The following is a 16,792-nucleotide window of genomic DNA, read 5'->3' as shown; positions in this document are numbered from 1 at the left end:
GTTTTGTTACAAAGTAAGAAAAATTGCAAGATCTTATCATTATCTCAGTTTTGTGTGTGCCTTTAATATGTGGTGCTGTACTTTGTTGGGGGAGTTATACCTTGCAAACAGTAAACACATTTTATTTTCTTACCTCCACCACCGAAAGTGGATGATGAAGGTTATGTTTTTACCCCTGTCTGTCTCTCTGTTTGTTTGTTTGTTTGTGAACAAAATATCTCAAAAAGTTGCGCACTGATATGGGTGAAATTTTGTGGAGAGCTTGGGTGTTTGATACGGACGAAATTATTAGATTTTGGTGAAGATCCGAATCCGGATCCGGATCCGAGAATTTTTAAAGTGATTTTTCACCATTGAGTGATATGGCTAAAACGACACATAACAGGATATCTCAAAAAGTTAGGGCCGGATTCGGACGAAACTTGGTGGGTGAGTAGGTTAGGTGACAAGAACAAGCTGATTAAATTTTAGTTCGGGTCCGAATCTCGATCCGTTCTATCAGTGGGATACAAAACGTAAAATAATCAGTCAGGCGGAGGGTGTGCGCTGTACCGACTGACCTTCCAGTTTTCTACCAGCAAAAACCACCTGTCACTTCACTGATAGGAATATAGAGGAGAGGAAGGGTGAGCAGGGGAAGCAGGGAGAGAGGAGGGAGGAAGGAGTGAAGGGGAGGAGGGAGAGTGTGGAGTGGGAGAGGGGAGGAGAGAGGAGGAGGGAGGGGAGGGGAGGGGAGAGGAGGGGAGGGGAGGGGAGGGGAGAGGAGGGGAGAGGAGGGGAGGGGAGGGGAGAGGAGGGGAGGGGAGGGGAGTTTTTTTTTGGGCCGGGGAGGTGTATAACAATTGCTATGTTGCCAGATTATGCAGAATAAATTTAAAGAGTATTGATTGGGGGTGGTATGGGGGGCGGGTTAAAGTTTCTTATTTTGAAGAGTATAAACTTCATGGATGCCCCCAAAGGGTGTAATGTATGATTTTTGTCAACTGGAAAGGGTCTAATATCTGAATATACAAGATTTTCAGGGATGATGAATGGGAGATTAGTTTTCTTCAAATACTTCATATATTCTGTTGATCCGTGTTAATGATATGGTGTCTTTTCCACTGCTGAGAACAGCTTCAATGTTTAAAGGAAACCGAGCAGAGAAACTAAATTGGTGTCATTTAATCCTCTTACATGTGTACATAACACTGTGTTATCCCAATTGTTGTATCTCACGATGGACATGTTAAAGTTCATGATTCTATATCTTTTCAACGATCAACATACACATACTAGTTGGAAAGATGGAGAATCTGAAACACTGTACAGCTTCCATTTAAACACGAACCCCCCCCCCAAAAAAAAAATCCCAACCTATCTACCCCATTCATTGAGCAGCATGTTATCGGGAATCCAACATTTTTCGGGGGGGGGGCCTTCGTGCCAGGCAGCTGTAGGTATAGAAAACAAAGTTTTAGGTTGTATTTGTCGAGGGAGAAACTATAAATCAAAAGAGGTAGTTTTAACACCATGTCGAAATTCAGTGTGACCTCATTGTGTTCAGTTTTGGTCACCTCATCTGAGGAGGGACGTAGCTGTACCACATAGAGAGTTCAGTGTGGCGCTCCTCGATTGATTATCGGTCTCGTTCGATTAAGCTATGGGGGTCGATCGGCTGAAGGAGACAAGGCTTTCTACATTAAAAATAAGGTAGTTACAAGGAGAAATGATCGAGATATTTAAGATAATGAAGGGTAGAGACAATAAAAGTGGAGAAGAGTTTTACATCAGGATAGACAGTGATAGGACCAGTGGCCATAGCCTGAAAGTAAAGGAGAGTTAGGACAGTAGTAAGGCAGGGGTCTTTTAGTCTCAGGAAGTAGATAATGCATGGAATAGTCTCCTTGGAAAGGTAGTGGCAGCAGAAACAGAAGATAGATTTGAATGAGACAGGTATCTCGTAAAAGTGGGGATCCTTGGATAATGGCAGTATTGGGCAGGCTTGATAGGCCGAATCGTTGAAGTTATTTGTAACTCCTTGTCAGGCTCACTGAGGTGGCTTATACATTTATTACATGCAAGACAAGGATTCGAGGAGACTTTACTGTACTTTTGCATTTTATTTATTTATTTATTCATATGCAGCTGTGGCTTCTTGGCTGCATCATTTTGTGGGGGTGCAACAATACCACTGATGCAATGACCAATGTTATCAGTAAGCTGGTACTCATTTCGCTGACCTCAGAAGGATGACAAGCCAAGTCAATCCACCTGGTGTTAATTCAATGGTGAAAACAAGGGCTTGAACTTAAGACCCTAACATCTTAAACCAACCTTAACCATTGCACCAACATGAGGCCAACTTTTGCATGAATGGCAAGGACATTGGTAGACGATTGTAAAAATTAACAGAACTGTATGTGTGAAAGCAAAAAATATGAACACACACACACAAAAAAACACCATTAAATCCCAACCAGATCCGGTGGTGTGAAGGTAAGAGTGTTTTGTAACCCGGCCAGGTCACACCAAAGACTTTAAAAATGGTATGTGCTGCTTCCTTGCTCGTCGTTTACCATTGGAAAGGTTAATAGCACAGACAATGACAATAGGCTGGCATCCATGGGGAGGAGGAATGTCGTCCTTAGGAAATGCATCGATGAGTGCGGTGAGAAAAGTGTTGCCATTGCTGTGATATTGCTGGTACTCAGAGTACCCCCAGGAAGTAACGGCACTTCCACCAAGCTCAGTGGCTGTATTTGCCTTGTCTAACTGTCCTGTGTTGTATCGCATATGATCATCTGCATGTCCGTGTGTGTGTGTGTGTGTGTGTGTGTGTGTGTGTGTGTGTGTGTGTGTGTGTGTGTGTGTGTGTGTGTGTGTGTGTGTGTGTGTGTGTGTAGCAACTCCACCAGGAGCCTCAGATCATGTAAAAAAAATAAAAAATAAAAACAACAACCCATGTGCTCAGATAGCAACTCCAAATAGACCAATTAACAAACATTTGTTTAATTGGTTTTAGTTTGAGCTTGTCATTACAAAATGGATTATTATAATCAAATATTTCATCATAATTATGCTGATGCCATAAATCAAATGATTCACCGTGATGATTGTGGGTTTTCCAGCTGAATCGACTTCATACCGTCACCATTGTACAATCACCATTATTATGGATTTTATCCACAAAATATTAACGGGAGACGAGATGCGACTGAATTGTTGAGCGTTGTTAGCTCGCCCTTCGCCAGAACAAACAAACAAACAAATAAATAAATTGCTCTGACGAAGGCATAATGCTGAAAAATAAAGTTCTTCATTTCCCACATGGGTACACACACACACACACACACACACACACACACACACACACACACACACACACACACACACACACACACACACACACTGTCATCAAGATTTTATCGATAAAATCCAATTTAAGTTGTCCGACAACACAGAGCGACACTCACCTTTACGGAGATGAATATTGCCATGCATATTACTGTGCATCTCTGTAAAAGAGCAAATGGAATGAATGGATATCAAGTAAGTCGGTATCAGGCCTACCAGCTTAGTGAAAGTATCCTCATAATCATGCTATTACCGGTACAAAAAAGAAGCAAATGGCAGAGTGCGGCACCACTTCCACTTGAGGTTTGCACAGCGGTTATGCTGATATGGCGGAACGACGACGTCGCTCAGAATGTGCCATTCTTCCAATGCAAAAGATTCCGCGCCTGCCTTTGGGCGACCACGATTAGCTGGGAGAAAGCTGTCGTAAGTGGGTAGAGTATCCACGCCGATGTAATTCAAGGTCAACTTCAATACCGCAAAAGTTTGGCCCTATTGGACAACCTCAGCAACAACATCAATGTGTTCAATTTCAAATTCAAACGATATGCCAGTTTATAATTCCAGGTAGCGGTTCGAAATGTTTCGGCATCACCATTTGCAAAAGTGGAAGTGGAAAGACCACAATGCAAAATTGTTCCCTGCTTATGGCGTATAGAATGTGCAACTACTGTATCGCACTTTCATAATTGTAAATGATGGAAGTGATAAGGCATTGCAGGAAAGCTTCAGCAGGGACAGAACAGAAGGGTTACAGCTCGGTTGAATATACTGTTGTGGTTGACCAAATTCGCAAACCACCATTCAGGTCCCTAAGGTGAGATATCTCTGTAAGTATATGTGTAGTTAGGCCCAAACCCGTTGTTTCGAGGGAATAAATGTCATTCAGTCGGGCTGCGACTCTTCAGGATAGCCGTTTTTCTTTTACTATCTTTATTTTGGACCAGCCGCCATTACTACCACCACCAACCACGTCTCAACAGCCATCAAACAACAACCACCAACCACAACGCCGCTTCACAACAACAGCCACGACCTTTACCGTCACAACTCGCCACCATCGCATCACCACCATTCTTGCGCCACTTGTGGGCACCGATACTGGACTCGTGCAGGGCGCGCACCGAGCAGCGTGTTCAGAAACATCACAGACTTTCCGAGAAAAACGGATCAAAAATGACTCACGCCCACTTCTGCTCCGTCCTATCGGAGAGCATGGGGCGATTTGGCCCCGCCTCCAGGGCGTTGGAGTGAGGTCGCTATATGCAAATTCATGGATCAAAAAAGCATTCACGCCCACTTTTCCTCGGTCCAATGGGGAGCCAGTTAGAGGTGAAGGGTCGGAGGTAAAGGGTCAAAGGTGGGGGAGCGAAGCCACGGGGGATATAAACGGCCGCGCTCGCCAAACAGTTCAGTTCGGAGGGGATAAGTCAAGAGTTCGAGTTCGCGGTTGGGAGTTGTCGGTGGAGCTGGGAAGAAGAGGACGGAGCTGTGGAGAGGTGGCGGCGGCGAAGGCGATCGAGGGGGTGCTCGCGTCGGAGTCGGGGAGCGGCGGAGGGAGAGGCCGGCGGCACGACCGAGGTCGAGGTGGAGACGCTCGTCGCGGGACCCGAGACAGTGTGATATCCTCCTCCCCCCCCGAGCATCAACAACCCCCTCCTGTTTCCCCCTGCGCTGAGATAGTGCGACAAGGGGGCCCCTTTCCCACCCCTACCAGACACTGTCCGCGAGGCCCGCGGAGTTGAGGCGCCACCGCCGCTTTGCGTCTCATCATCAGACGGGTAGGCCCGACACGGTCTCGGCCCCAGGCCCGCCTACCCCCCTCATCCTGGAGGGTGGTTCTTTTTCTTTTGCTTTGGGTATCTGTGTTGTCGGCGCCGTCTGTGAAGTAAAATTGTGTAAGTATTGCCGTGTGCTCGGTAGTCGGATAGCTCTGCATTGTGTTTCTCTTTTATATTTGCTTTTTGTGTAATATTGTGTTTCTTCTCCTTTTACATGTGCTTTTGGTGTAATTGTATATGTGTGCTTCCCGTTCATCGCGAAATAAATGTGAGTTATGTTGAACTGTTTTCCCGCTTCGCTTCGTCTTTTCTTTCATTGAATCTCCATCTTACTTCACGTAAAGGGTTGGTCGTGGGCTAAAACGCCCGATAATTAATCGAATCGTCGGGGCCGACGATAACACCGCTCGGTTATCCCGATAGTATGGAACGGGTCGCTTAAAGTGGCCCGTGTCCGAAGTCGACCTGCGTCGAGGTGCGATCGCCCGGTCTACCCTCCGTGTGGGTACTTAGGTAGGTCGAATTTGGCGAGCAACCCTATCCCACGCGGGGGGCCGATTGGCACGATCGTGGTGAGGCCGAAAGGTCCACCCGTGACTGGTTCCCGGCATTAGTCCGAGAGGGTCACGACTGGATTGTCCGTCCGGTGGGCGACGTGCCGCGATTCGAGTTACGTGGCCGTTCGCACGCCGGCGGGCGCGAATCCGCAACAATACTTTGAAACAGCATTGCCTAGATTCATGAATAGCATCAGTGCTGATGTCGTAAGCATTGTGACGGTATGGTCAAGGAAGAACAAGGATTGATAACAAGTAAACTGAACGGTGCGGACAAAGGGTAGCATTATAGATTTTTCCTCTTGATTATTGAAAATGACACGGATTGCAGGGGAGAATGTTAAGCAAAACCATTTTGGAACAAACAGCCTGTTGTGAAAAGCATCCTTATACGAGTTGACACTTTCAAAGACCTTTGCTTTTTTATTATTGGCAAAGCATATGCAAAACACCATTCGTTATCTTTGTTTCAACATGTAAAGGAAATGCTTTTTTGTTTTATTTTTTGTTTTGTTTGTTTTTTTCAGTGGAATGCCATTAAAATGAGGTTCAGCGGGAGCGTGCTTGTATCCTGCAGCTTATGTCGTCGCGGTTTTGATTTCCATTGAAGATTGATCTTACTGGAAACCTTGTATTAAAAGTGGAATTCTTGCAAGGATGCAGCATGTTGGAGCACATTCTCCTTTTGAATAGAGGACTTTAATGATCCCAAGGTATCTTTTTTATTTTTTTAATTAAAAAAAATGGTGGCCTTTGAATGTAAAACACGAGGTATGATTACCGTATTGCAAGGTGGGGCAAGATTCCCCTGCCAGGAAATGTTGGCCCACATCTCATCCATAACGTCCCATGGTCATGGTTATATGTTCAGTTTCTGAATATCTGTGCCAGAGTATTTTCCGACTGACCGTACAGCAGGAAATTTGAAATTATTAAAAAAAAAAAAATGCTCAGTCCTTGTATACTGAACAAAAGGATGAAGGAGGATGTCTATATACAGAGGTGAGAAGGTGTGGATGATGTGAGGGTGAACGTTACCCCCACCTTTAATGCCAGAAGCCACATGACTCTCTTCCAAGAGTATAATGAAATGTAAAATTAGAGATTGCCATATTGGCATGTCCATAATGCAGCCACTATTTCTGACTGCCAAGTGCAAGAGTTACCAGTTTTTTCTGTGATACTGCATGTCTAAAGATTTCAACACTTACAATTAACTATAGAGATCTGGTAACGTCATAAACAAATGTCGAAGCTGTGCCATCTACATCAATTTATTGGTCCAAAAATACTGGCAAACTTTGTAAACAGAATATAAAATTTCCATTTGTGGTAATGGAAGTGTTATGAGTGAGCAGGCATGACAATACATTTTCGCAAACAAGTGTGTGTGCAGAGCTATCCACCATGAGAAGGAAGGTGATGTTTCTGGCACGAACATTTATTCAGAGGAAGAGTCAGCAAGAGATACGGTAATATATAGTTTGTGCCTCCAGCCCTCCAGCAAATTTGACATCTTCTCTGGAAATACCTTAAAGCCTATTTGGTGGTTGTGATGATGTTGCCAATTCCACAAGCAAGGAATTTATCGACAAAAGAGGCGGACAATCGGCCCATCATGCCTGTGCCACAGCCACATTCTACCAAAACCAACCCAATCAGCCAATCCACATTTACACTCAATTTTACGAACAACAACCCATCTGCACCCCCAAACAAACCCAAACCAACCGGCAACAAATGGGAAGGGGAAAAGCAAACAACGGGGAGAAGGCTGCACGGGTGAAGAGGTACACCACCAACATGGCATCAAGACACAACAAATGGGAATATGTTTGTAAAGTTTTTGTTATTATTATTATTATTTTTATTAATGGGTGGAGGTGGTTGCATTAATACCATTCATTGTGGTTTGTTGTTGTGCAGGCATGACGACCCTTGATTACACCTATCACCCAGACAATCAAAGTCTCAGAATACCGAGACAGCACAACTTGCTGTTCAACACAGATCACCCAATTTAATTCTGGCCAACCTTAAAATTCTTACTATGTCCCTGCATGCATTGCTTCTAGATATCCATCCAATTTCATTTGAAACCTTTTAAACCCACTACCTTTTGAAAGCGAGCTACAGACTGGGCATCTTCTATTGTTCCAAGTCATTCCATTCCTTTGGAAAAATCACAATCACTCACTGCCTTCAAGTCCTTTATCCATAGTCAAATGTAATACTGATATCCCATACGGTCTGGAGCCTCAGAATCGCCAGCACTCCTGTATTCTGTGGAATCTAAAGCTTTCAACATTGGAATCTCAACAATGAGGCCAAAGCACCAGCTCTGATGTTCTCACATTGCAGACAGGTATGTGGCCTCTCTGTGTTTTATTTCACTGCCTTTCCTCCGGTATAGCTCCCTCTGTTCTTCGCCTTCCGACCATCCACTGCTCCTCTCGAACACACCTGTTCTTCCAGTAACTTTCTCCTGGTTACTCCCCAAAAATCCAGGCTTGCTGTTTTGTTTATTTTTGTTTCTCTTTTCTGCAGTTGGTGGAACCCTGTTCAATTGTACCCTTCAGTCCAGGGCTTTAAGTAATCAGTGCACCACCATCTTTTGTCATCCCACATCCATACCAGGAAGTTTGGGTTTTCTTGAAGGAACCCTTAGAGGCAAAAAAAAGGACATACTTATCCATATTAATTGTTAAATTATTACATAACCTGATCAACCAATGTTACAAGAGTGGTTTAAACATAACCTCCACTTGTTGTTAAAGATATACAAGGAATATTGATGCAAGAGGAGGTCATCTGCCCCCATCAAGTCTGTGCTGTGCCACATTATTTCAAAATAAAAAAAAATATGTACTTATGTAATTTTAAACTACAAAATAATATTTTTATGGGGGTGACATGGTTGTGGAGTGAGATTTGACAAAACAGACAGCACATTCACCTTTTGATGAGACCCTCTCACAGACAAAATAATCACGACAGGCATCCAATCGCCCATCAATAAATATTTCAGCGACATACAAGTCCTATCAGTATCCATGCACCTCTCCATCCCTTATGCTTCTCGTGTAAGTATCTATCCAAGTCAAATTTAAAACTATGAACAAAAAATAATGACATGTTACTGAAATTTGCAGAGCGGTAGTGGCAACATAGCATCCGCTCCGAGTCTGGGAGGTCAGCGGGTCAAACGCCAGCCGAGTCATACCAAAGACTTTTAAAATGGTACGTGCTGCTTCCTTGCTTGACACTCAGGATTTAAAACGAATAGAGTACAGACAAACAATGCTCGGAAGGATCGAGCATGGCCAACCCATGCAATGGCAAACTACCAAGTATAACCTTTGCCAAGAAACTGCTTCGGCAGCACCAACACTGTAAAGAGTGTGGTAGATCAAATTTTTTTTTTTATAAAAAAGTGGCAACATCTGGCAACCTTGGTGTGAAGTGGGTTGACAGCTGTGCAAAGCATTCTGGTAGTTTCCAACATGGTGATAAACCGCGTGTCGTGTAGTAAGGGTGCCGTGTAAGTGTTTTGTGATGAAACTAGTAAAACCAGCTAAAATTTACAGATCAGCTGCACAGTTTGGTAAAACGCATCTTATAATGCAGAGTTGTGTTTGAATGGTGAAATGTTGAAAAGTGGATGTAGATATCATGCACCTAATACTTTAACAACAACAACCAGATGATATAAAGCCGCTCTCATATACTCAGGAAGTACAGCATATACATTTTGTAAATTTTTCAAATACTGTACATCCATATTCAATTTTAACAAACCCGTATGTTCCCTTTAACGTAACCAGATCAGATAATGCTCCATGCTCAAGCAGTATATTTGGCTAGGGTTACAATCCTGGATGTGCCGCCACTCCGACGCAGGAAGGCAGGGTAGGATTTCAAATTTGGCTGTGGTGCCGGTGGTGCGTACGATAGCTCACCTCCTCTCTGTGAAGGACAACGTGGGATCTTTAACGTCGAACAACTAATTCTCGCTGATGGGATGCTCAGTTTAACCTCCATCCGAGGAACGGTGCACACTAACATCCATAAATCACTGTGCCTGTGAAACACCGGGATGATGGGTTATAGCTTGGCCAAGATCATATCCAGGGTAGACAGCTTCGAGGTGAGTGCGTGTACCTCCAGGCTATCCTGCCAACCCTTTTAACGTAATGGCAGTTCCTATTTTTTTTATCACATTACTGCAGAAAAGAGGACATTTAAACTTTCTTTTAAACAACAGGAAACAACACGACGTGGCTCCGATCCCTGCTTAAACTGCTCGACAATGGCCGTATTACTTGGACTAATCTCCACCCGAAACCAAACCAAGAACCAGGCAGTTCAGAAGAGAGCACATTACCTTTTATGCCATCCTGACGCCTTTAAATGCTAAACTATTTGTTACATCATCCATCAACAGATGTGTGCTTAACTACCCGGTTGCTTTTTGTGCTCATCCCAAAGAAGTAAAACCAAAAATGTAGCAGCAGCTTCCTTCCACTGTAACAAAAGTAATTAATCATGGAGCAACAACAAAAAAAAAATTCCAGGAAGTTGGCGAAGTGAAAAGTGGGGGTCATTTGCATTTGGCTTCAATATGCTTCTCAATCCAAATACAACCTTGAAAATCACTCTTCATTCTCTTGTTTAGCCATAGTAGATAATGGTTAAATCAATTTTAAATCCACTACTTGAAACAGAATTTAGATATTCATAAGAACTTGCAGAATCTGCATTACAGGTCGTGTGACTTTTGCCTTCTCTAAGAACAATACTGGCAGTGAAGGAGTGGGAGATCTTTTGTTATAACATAATAAAAACCATGATATAAAGGACAGAGTTCCCAGGTCATGTGGAAGAAATATGTCCTCTATTAAATGATATATAAAAACCTCCTAGCTTGTTTTCACATTCACTCTGATTCAAAACCAGGTAATGCTTTGTGTAAGAAATAACAAGTGCTTATTTAAAGGAACTTTATACAAACCAAGGGGCCTGGCAGGATATCTTACATGTACGTGCATTCTCACCACCATGGGCCTCTTATGGGTGCATGAGCTGTCTAGCCTGAATTTGAGTGTCGACTAAGCTGTAAAAAGGCACTCTGGTGTTCACATTCAAGGCGAGGCATCAATGTGTGTGCTGTCAATTGGAAGGACGTCAAGGCGGAGGACCCATCTGTCAGCACCGGTCGTTGGTGGGCGTGAAAGATCCAAGGTGTCTTTTGCGAAGACTAAACGAGTTATCGCCATCAACCTTTCAATTTCCAAATTCCTACTCTAAACCGACTGTTGAGAAGGCATTAGCAAACCACCCAGCAGAATCCTTGCTAAAGGCCCGGTCACACCTTGACGTTTTAGCCAACGTATGCCGATTTTTGAATTTTTTTTCTTAAACGCTGGCACACGTTGAATACGTTATGGGTAAGTTTTTATAACATTGAGAGCACGCTGAAAAACACTGCCATACGTCGTTGTACGATGGCTTTAAACGTTGTACTTTTCGGTTGTCCTCAAATTTTTTCATGCTTGAAATTTCACGACGTATACCGGCGTATGACTCACACGTTCCGCTATGTTGGCCACAAGTTGTATGCACGGTCTGCGATCATTGACAGACGTCAACACATGCTACGTGTAAGTTAATCATAAGTTGAGACACGCCGAGGTATGTTTAGCGTACCCGAAACTTATTTCTAACCTATGATTAATGTGTTATTGGCACGTTACGCGATCGTTGCCACACATCGACAGACGTTACTTTTAAGTTACTCATAGGCTGAAAGACGTCGGTATAATGGATCGTCCTTGCGTCAGCGTCCACGGCCACGGCCAGGACACTTATTTGCAGCATTCTTCAAACATTTCTTCGGCATGACGAGGATGTTCACACTTCGATGTCTAGCTTGGCTATGATTCCAATTGTCCATCGGCAGCGTCTATTTAAAATAGTCGAGTTTGAGCGTTTTAACACGTTCAATAGAAACGCTTGAAATTTCCAAACACCAGCGTCAAAAAACAAAGGCGAGTGACAGCAATTTAAATCGTTCATTGTAAACAATGAAAATAGCAGAGCGGTACCGTTTAAAAGTCGTTGAGTGTAAAAAAAATCCAATGGTTGAGCGCAAGCGTCGACTTTCAATAGTGGAGATGCAGCCATTTAAATCGTTGAGTTTATCATTTAAATCGTTAAATCGTTAAACGCAAGGAGGATCCATCATAACCCACACCCTCCCCCTCACACTCACCTACTACTGCCAACATGAACAAACTACTACTAATACTAATACTAATACTGATACTGATACTGATACTGATACTGATACTGTTACTGCTGACATGGACATCGACTCAAAAAGGACTCGCAAACACAGTTGGGTTCCCCTTTTATGAGCAGCATTTTTATATACCAATTCCCAAAACCGCTGGAAACACGTCTTTATATGGCAGTTGTAAGCTAGAAACACATTCATTTATTTTTTTTGTCGACCAGAAGACGTCATTGGAATACGTCTACATACGTCGATGTGTGTTGGGACTACGTAAAGAATTGGTTCAAAGCACATCAAACATAAGTTAGAAATAAGTTTCGCGTAAAAAAGACATTACCGCGACGTGTTTCGACTTATGAGTAGCTTATAAGTAGCCTTTGTGGACGTGTTTAAGTGTCCACATATCGTGTGTAAAACTTATCCCCATCGCATTCGGAACGTGTGTCATACGCCGAGTACGTCGTAAAATTTTGAACATGTTTAAAATTTATTGACGTACTCTACTTACTACGACGTATGATAGCGTACTTTAGCGTTCTACTCACATATACCAAACTTACTCATACCATATTTGACGTGCCCCAACGTTTTAGACACATTTTTCTTAGGTCGGCATACGCTGGCAAGATCGCCAAGGTGTGACCGCGATGTTGTCACTTCCATTTCTACGGCAGTTATGATTCAAATCGTTGTGCGTCAGCCTTTTAATAGGCTACGTCACGACATCGTCAGCAATGCGTGCAACGCGCTATGCCTAAGTTAGACTATCGTTGGGCATCGGTTGTGTAGGCCGACAACAGGTTCAGCATTCGTTGGTATAAGTTATCTATAACACAACGAAACGTTCTGTGTCCGTTACCAATGCGTTATACATAAGACCAAGTCGCTATGAATACGTCCGAATCTTAAAAAAAAAAAACATCAAAAGTTCAACGTCAGCCAGCGTTTTACATACATTTTAATACGTTGCCATCGCTGGCTAAAACGTCAAGGTGTGACCGGGCCTTAAGAGACTGCTTCGCCAACGCTAACGCTCTGTCCAGAGTACGGTACGTTGACGATGACGATACGAGCAATGAGACGTAATGGTGCTTAGTTCAAGACATCATTTCTTCTTTCTAAATACCTTCTCATGAGATCAATGATTTAATATGAATGTAGTTGCATGAATATTTAATAAATGCATTCGCGTTGCACAATTGTGACCATGCTTCACCCGAAGTGATATAATTGGAAATTATTCCTGACGATCTTTTGTGAAATTCTATCTCGGTGAATTAATTATTGGTTGTGTGTCCACTTGTTATTGCATTCCTTCGTCTTGGTATATTTAAGTTATGCACTCTCTTTGGATTTTATAGTTGCAAAGGTAATTGCCATTTCTTAGACAGAAACATATCTCGCTTCATGAAATAAACAATTTACAAGCTTAGGTCCCAATGATATGTTCCCACCATGAATTTCTATCACGTGGCTTTGATTTTGATTCAATCGATAAAACAGAGAGATTGATTGAAGAAAAGTGAAATTCATAAATCCAAGCTGAACAATATATATATATATATATATATATATATATATATATATATATATATATATATATATATATATATATATATATATATATATATATATTTTTTTTTAACCTCTGGAACTCATTCGTATTTTCACGACACGATGTCAATATGAGCATCAATTAGGAAAACAACAAACAAGCACCTATGGGCATCACATGCAACCACCTTCCTAAAACCAGGTGAGCTCATGCAATAAAGGGCACTCTATCAAGTGGAAATTGCTCCACACTTGCGATTCACCCAGATTCGCCATATTTCTATGAGCCAAATCACATATGAGTCCAAGAAAAACTAGAAAAGAGCACATACCTCTGCTAGGCTGATTAGTGTACGTTTTGTATCTTATTGATAGGCCGGATCTGGATTTGGACCTGAACTAAAATGTAATCGACTTGTTCTTGTCACCTAACCAACTCATCCACCAAGTTACGTCCAAATGTGTACATCACTTTTTGATATGAAGTATCACGCTGTTAGTATCACTCAATCGTGAAGAATCACTTTTAAAATTATCGTATCCGGATCTTCACCAAAATCGAATCAATTATTCCTTGGTACATACCCAACCTGCCAAACCTTGTTTTGTCCGAATCCATCCACAACTTTATGAGATATCCTGCTACATGTAGTTTGTGGCCCGATTTCTCAATGGTGAAAAATCACTTTCAAAATTCACGGATTCAGATCCACATTTGGATCTTCACCAAAATCTAATGATTTCGTCCTTGTCACATACCCAAACTCTCCACCAAATCAGCCCACAACTTTATGAGAGATTTTGTTCACAAACAAACAAAAAACGGACAGACAGACAGACAGGGGTGAAACCATAACCTTCGGTGGTGGAAGTAAAAATGATGATATGAGCTGAAATATTTCATGGCTATCATTTCTGCTATCATTTTGTTTATTTAGTTTGGTTAAATGGACAGAAAGTAAGCTTTGGTACTGGACTTTGGTATGGTGGGAATATGTTTTGAAAGTGGGAGCCAGGATCTGATTGATCCAGCAAGTGATCAGAAGTATCTACTGACGACTTCAAACAGCTTTAAAAACTGCACATCTGTTTTGCTTTAGGAGCAACTGAGCAACAAAGAAGGATCATTTAAAGTTGCTGCATTTGTTTCGGAACAAGCTCAAGATGTCCTGTTCTTTGGTGAAGTGTGGGAGTGCGATGTTGTCCTGGCCCATTGTGGCCTACTAAACAGCCACTGAACGGACACACACACACACACACACACACACACACACACACACACACACACACACACACACACACACACACCTTTCTTTTCTTCCACTTAGTTCTTTCCATTAACAAAAGAATCATATTTGTAAAGACGATTTTTTTCATCCTTTTTTACTTATCTTACGTTTGTAGATCAGGCACCACCATAGCTCCGATATAGCTAAATCATACGCGAGGTCACCGTACCACACAGGAAATGCATAAGCAAATCACGGGATCGGTAATAAATAAAATCAGACTTGTGGCCAGAGATGGGTCATAATTACTTGAAAAGTTTGTCATGAATTTTTCATTGAGATCACACTATATTTTTTTAGCATACAATATGGATCCATTTTATGAATCACTGATCGATCGCTCCTACTTCAAAGGATGCATTGCCAATATGGACCGAACTGAGCCAACTGGCATTGGAATCCAAGGCTCCTGCTTAGAGTCAATAGCAGTCTGCTCAGGAGTTCCCCACGGAACTGTAACTGGACCATTAGGGTTCCTTGTCCACATCAGCGCCCTGCCAGACAAAACTAGGTAGCAGAGTTAGACTGTTTGCATGATCTACACCTCAAGAACTTCAAAGAAAGACTTTCAGGAACTTCAAGAACACGTGAGAAGGTGAGAGAGTGTCAAACCAGATGGTCAATGTCGTTCAATTTTGTGGGTCATCCATCGGATAATTTACATATTTTGTTGGTCATGCCCACCTACCAGTGGTTTCCTAGTTCCACCAGGTAAGCACAGGGGCATTGCCCATTTTTTGTATACATAGTCGAGGCTCGGGGAAGAGATAATGCTAGTACACTGAATGGATCAGGAGATCAGGACACAACAGGCCCAAAGGAACAGTGGGAGGTTGGGGGGGGGAGGGACACCAATAGCAGAGTTAAAGGCCAAGATAGAGGCAGACTTGTACAAACAATGGGTTTGGGGAAGAATGAGAGGCAGGAGAGGATACATACGAGATGGATCAGAAGGAAACTCTCAGAAGGGAAAAGTGGAAATTTGGATGGAGGAGGGATTGCGGTGGAGTGAGGTGGGGGTTGGGGGGAGGTTAACGAGGTAAGAAAAGATCATGTTTTTGAATTGGAAATGACTTGAGCTGTTACTGAGTGGCTGTCTTGAAGACCTGGAGGGAAGAATGAGATTGAAGAGGATGTGGAAGTTGGTTCCACAGGTGGTAAAAAGAGGAACGAATGAGTGGAGATGAGCAGTGATCCTGGATTCAGGTAGTTTCACCAGAAGGGGTTGATGGTGGACTGTGTGTGCCCTGCAGAAACCTGGGTGGGACAAGGCATGGAAAGAGCAGAGGGCGCAAGACCAGAAAGAAGGCAGTAGAAGACAGAGACCACCAATGGAGGCAGCCTTGGACAAGCAATGTGTGTGGGGAGGAAATAAAGTAGATAGGAGGGTTTTCCAGATGGTCCTTTCGGAGAGAGGTCGTGAGAGTGTGAGATCTGTCTGGATTGAAAGACATATTCCAAGTGTTTGACCAGCTTGTGATTTTGTCAAGGTCTGAAGAGAGGAAAGAGGCTTCAGGCTGCCTGTCTGAAGGATGAGGGATGCAAAACAAAAACTTTTTACTTGGCAAGTGAAAACAAAACAACTCGGTAAAATTAATGCACCTCCACACAACCTCGATATATAATTAATCACAACACCCATTCTTGAGTCTGGCAATAATAATTATATGTTGAGTCACAGCACATTAATGTCACTGTGGAACACAGTGGTTCAGTTTTCAGTACCAGTATGACTGAAGCTACGTATAAATCTTTCTCCAAAGCTAAATATAGAGAATAAAAAAATAAATAACTGCGTTTAATAAAATATGTCTGCGAGCACGAACTTATAGATACTGTTTATTTATGAGTAGTTGCAACACATACATACGTGATGCAAATTTAGGGTGACAGACCATTCATGAGATGCGAGATGATTGCAGTGAACGTTTTAAGATGCATGTTAAGAGTATAAAATTAAGGATTTATTGTTTTTCATAA

At 42.5% G+C, this 16,792-nt stretch overlaps 1 protein-coding gene across 4 annotated transcripts in view; it reads right to left on the bottom strand.

Annotated features, from left to right (window-relative positions):
• Positions 1–16,792, bottom strand: part of LOC147018993 (chemokine-like protein TAFA-1) — a 703,168-nt gene that overhangs the window by 129,774 nt on the left and 556,602 nt on the right. The window contains exon 1 of one of the 4 annotated variants that reach the window (XM_085899140.1): positions 9,634–10,140. The exons of 2 other annotated variants lie outside the window; for them this stretch is intronic. In XM_085899140.1, the coding sequence (XP_085755266.1) occupies positions 9,634–9,739 (106 nt within the window). In that variant the 5' untranslated portion in view covers positions 9,740–10,140. Of the gene's footprint in view, positions 1–9,633; positions 10,141–16,792 lie in introns of those variants that run through there. One more of the 4 variants, XM_085899138.1, reaches the window with a different exon arrangement.

The sequence above is a fragment of the Eptatretus burgeri genome, chromosome 10 (genome assembly GCF_056783735.1).
Source record: "Eptatretus burgeri isolate ZD-2024b chromosome 10, Ebu_testis_v1, whole genome shotgun sequence".
In the NCBI taxonomy this organism is placed as follows: Eukaryota; Metazoa; Chordata; class Myxini; order Myxiniformes; family Myxinidae; genus Eptatretus; species Eptatretus burgeri.
The sequence above is the reverse complement of the archived record's forward strand: the minus strand, read 5'-3'. Positions and strand labels throughout refer to the sequence as shown.